The 4,233-nt window shown below is 29.1% G+C and overlaps 1 protein-coding gene across 1 annotated transcript; it reads left to right on the top strand.

Moving 5' to 3' along the window:
- Positions 1–474: 474 nt before the first annotated feature.
- LOC103307736 (zinc finger MYM-type protein 1-like) lies at positions 475–4,121 on the top strand. Its single transcript, XM_029490477.1, has 3 exons — positions 475–2,788; positions 2,890–3,034; positions 3,361–4,121. Exons 1-3 carry the CDS (start codon positions 508–510, stop codon positions 3,509–3,511), a joined length of 2,577 nt encoding a protein of 858 aa, XP_029346337.1. The 5' UTR covers positions 475–507; the 3' UTR covers positions 3,512–4,121.
- Positions 4,122–4,233: the final 112 nt, after the last annotated feature.

Below are 4,233 nucleotides of genomic sequence, written 5' to 3'. Positions count from 1 at the left end.
AACCGGTTTTGTGCACGTGTTGTGGCTTAAATTGATTTAGTTACAGCAGTCGTAATATAAGTCAGTGGCGTACCTGTGGGGGGGGCGAAGGGGGCATTCGCCCCCCCCATGGGTCGTATAATTTTGTGTGACAATTGACGATATATGAGAAATGTCCATTGTTTTAATTTTTTTTTAGTTTTTATTATAATTTTTATTTTTTTTCATGAAGTCAATAATATGATTATTGATAACAATATGATAACATAATCAATCCCAAGATTTTAAAATATTTTTGTTATCTATAGTCGAATCAGCTGGTGTTATCATTTTGTTTTGGCGGTTCGAACATAGTGTAATTCTGTGGTGATAACAATATAATATTATAATCTAAAATAATAATGGTAATATTAATAAAATTCGTGGTCTGTGGTTCGACTGATTTGTACGTGTACAGTGTGTCTGTGTACATAATTAATAGTGTAAAATATTTGTTTTGACGTGTTTTGTAAATTTGAATTATTTGTCATGAACAAGCAAAGCTCACTCAGTAGTTGGTTGAGTAAGAAGAATCATCCATCTACTGCAACAAGTATAGATGCAATAGTTAAAGATGATAATTCTATTACCTATATTCCGTCTCCAAAAAAGAGGAAAGTTGATCTATCAGATCAAAAGGTATTTAATATTTTGAGTCCTACTGAAAATTCAAGTTATGAAGATCAACCTTTAGAAGTATTTGAATTCAGTGATGATATAGGGAATTTCTTAAAACCTACACATCCTTCTGATCACATAAAGTCTAGGATTCTTGAGAAATTGAATATTCCAGAAGATAATTTTGTTTATCCTTTCTCAGTACATACTAAGAAGTCCAAAGAAGAAAAACGGTTTCTTAAGCGCTCACATTTTGAAAAATATAAGTGGCTTGTTTATTCAACATCAAAGAATGGTTTATTTTGTAAATTTTGTGTGTTTTTTAGCAATAAAGGTGGTAAAGATAATAACGTAGAACTTAAAAAGTTAGTAAATGAACCATTAAAGAAGTATGCTAAATTGTTAGGGAAGGATGGTGATTTGGAGAAACATAGTTTAAATTTATATCATTTAAATGCTTTGACATCTGCTACTGATTTTTTAAACCGTTATAAAAATCCACAAAAGGAAATAATAAATATTGTTAATACCTCAAGAATGAAGCAAGTTATAGAAAACAAAGAAAGACTGAAACCAATAATTGAATCCATTATTTTTCTTGGCCGACAAAATATTGCATTTAGAGGGCATAACGACTCAGGAAATTTGTTTGGTGAAAATGCAGATAAAGAAATAGAAAAATCTAATTCCCCAGTTACAAATAGTGGTAATTTTCGAGCTCTTCTTAAATATAGAATATTATCGGGTGATACTATACTTGAAAAACATTTAAAATCAAAAACATCTAAAGCTACATATATAAGTCCAAAAATTCAAAATGACATTATTGAATGTTGCAAGAACTTTATAACAGAAAAAATTATAAATGAAGTCAATGAAAGTAAATTCTATAGTATTATATTTGACGAGACCACAGATATAAGCCACATATCACAAATGAGTCTTGTACTGAGGTATGTTCATAATAATATTGTGAAAGAAAATTTTGTAGCTTTTATTGACTGTCACAGTTATTGGTATTCTAAAAATACATCTAATTCTATAGAAGAAAGTGAACTAAATGAAGATGATAATATTACAAAAAATGATACATTGGAGCCAAAATTAACTGGTGATATCCTTGGAGAAATTGTGATCAAAATATTACAACATTTAAATTTAAATCCTCTAAACTGTATCGGTATCGGGACTGACGGTTGTTCTGTCATGACTTCTAATTTAAAAGGAGCTGTTCAAAAAATTCAGTCCTATGCTTTAAATGCTTTTCACTGTCCTTGTTCAAACCACGCACTGAACTTATCAATTTCAAGATCTTCATCTATTCAAGCAATTAGAAATGGTATTGGGTTAATGAAAGAAGTTGTAGCTTTTTTTAATTTGTCATCTAAAAGAAATTATGTCTTAAAAACAATTCTTAATGGTAAACAGCGACTTAAGAGTTTATGTGAAACCAGATGGGTAGACCGTCATGATAGTGTTTTAATTTTCAAATCTTCTTTAAATTATATTGTAGAAGCATTAACTAAAATATCAGATTGGAATGAACAAGATTCATCGTCAAAGGCAAAAACATTACTTACAGCTGTATGCTCATGTGAATTTATTATATCACTACATTCACTTTCATCATTATTATGTGTAACTGCATCTGCCAGTAAATTACTACAAAGTGCCAATAGTGATATAAGTCAAGCTGCAGATATAATCACTGATATTTTGTCAAACTTAGAAAATAAAAGAAAAAATTGTAATGAAGAATTTAAATCATTGTTCAGACATGCTGAGATTCAAATGACTGAATTGGATATTGAATTAAAAAAGCCTCGAATCGCTTCAAAACAAATATCTAGATCTAATTATCAAACCACGTCTATTGAAAACTATTATAAACTTTCTATTTATATACCTTTACTGGATAATATTATAACAGACTTAAAATCAAGATTTCTAAATGAAAAGTATCATGCCATTTCAAAATTGCCTTTACTTTTACCCCGTTTCATTATTAAATCTGACACAAATAATACTGATATATTATTAAAGGTAATAAAAGAACATTTTACATTTGAAGATAGCAATATAATTGATGCATTGGAGCTAAAAACTGAATTACAACTTTGGAAATCAAGTTGGATTAGAAAAAAAAATGAAGGTAATTAAATTAATATGTAGTTATTGTAGGTAGTATAAAAACTTTTTAAAATTGAATAATGAGTTAAGTACACATAATATTTTTTTCTCTTTTATTTTTAGGTGAATGTATTGACTGTGATGCCATTAAATGTATTTCAGATTGTAGTGAAATAATTTTTCCTAATATTAAAAAACTGCTTGGTATAATGGCTTGCTTGCCTATAAGTGTAGCATCTGCTGAACGATCCTTTTCTACTCTAAGACGGTAAAATTTTATCTTGTCATACCTATTTTTTAGTTTAATATTTGTATTCTATTATAATAATAGAATACAAATATAATAGATTGCCTTATAAGTTTTAAAAATATTTATAGGACTCAATATTATTTTTAAAAAGCAATTGAATGCTTACTGCTTTTATACTTTCTGCTGCTTCAGTACTTTAGTTTAAAAAAAAGTTCTTTAATGTCAAACATTCTACAAACAATCTACAAAATTGTCTTATAAATCTAGGTACCTATACACCTACTGCTGTCTGCTTTTTAGTTATTTATATTTATTATTTGCTTTATTTTATGCTTGTGCTGTAGGCTAAAAACATGGCTACGTTCAAAAATGGGCCAGGATCGCTTATGCGGGCTTGCACTATTGCACATTTATCAAGAAATAAATATACCAGTGGATGAAATTATTGAACGATTTTCTCGTATGAAAAACAGAAAAATAGACTTTGTATTATAAATTATAATTATAATAAAATTATTTTATAACATGCATTATACTATATTATTAAATTAAACAATAATTTATTTTTTATGTACCTATTAATATTAAAATGTTTTATTTCATAGGTATTTTACAAGTATGAAATTTCCGTTAGGTTAGATTAGCTGTGACGTACATTTTTAAGATATTTTAAGAATAGATAAAAATATATTTCGCCCCCCCCGTAAGATAGGCCTAGGTACGCCACTGCTTAGGTCCGATCCGGAGAGGTGATAAAACGGGGATTTTGATATTGACGGTGGACATTTTTGTTTATAAATGGATGGTATATGTTTTAAAGCTATAATTATTATTATTATTAATGACATATTAGTATAAGGTAGCATTTTATTTGTTTATTGGTTAATCAAGCGATGCATCAAAGCGGATTGTCGCATATTGCCTACCAATATGTTGCACCATTATAGCCGCTCATCGGCGGTGTCCGCTGACCACTTGATATATCGTTGTAAATTGTTCGCGATCTGACGTAGTCGGATTGCCTACTTGCAGGGTGGCTGAATTGCACTTACTGTTACAAGTTACATCCAAAATTATTTAAACTATCACAATTTTTTAAAGAGTTGACATTTTTTAAGGGTAACGTTGTGCACGGGATCAGCTAGTTAATTATATAATAAATTGTACGGATGATAACCGATCAACCGATCAACAAAATACAATACCTGGTGAAGTCG

The sequence above is a fragment of the Acyrthosiphon pisum genome, chromosome A2 (assembly GCF_005508785.2).
Source record: "Acyrthosiphon pisum isolate AL4f chromosome A2, pea_aphid_22Mar2018_4r6ur, whole genome shotgun sequence".
NCBI classification, from domain to species: Eukaryota; Metazoa; Arthropoda; class Insecta; order Hemiptera; family Aphididae; genus Acyrthosiphon; species Acyrthosiphon pisum.
This window is presented reverse-complemented; position numbering and strand designations above follow the sequence as displayed.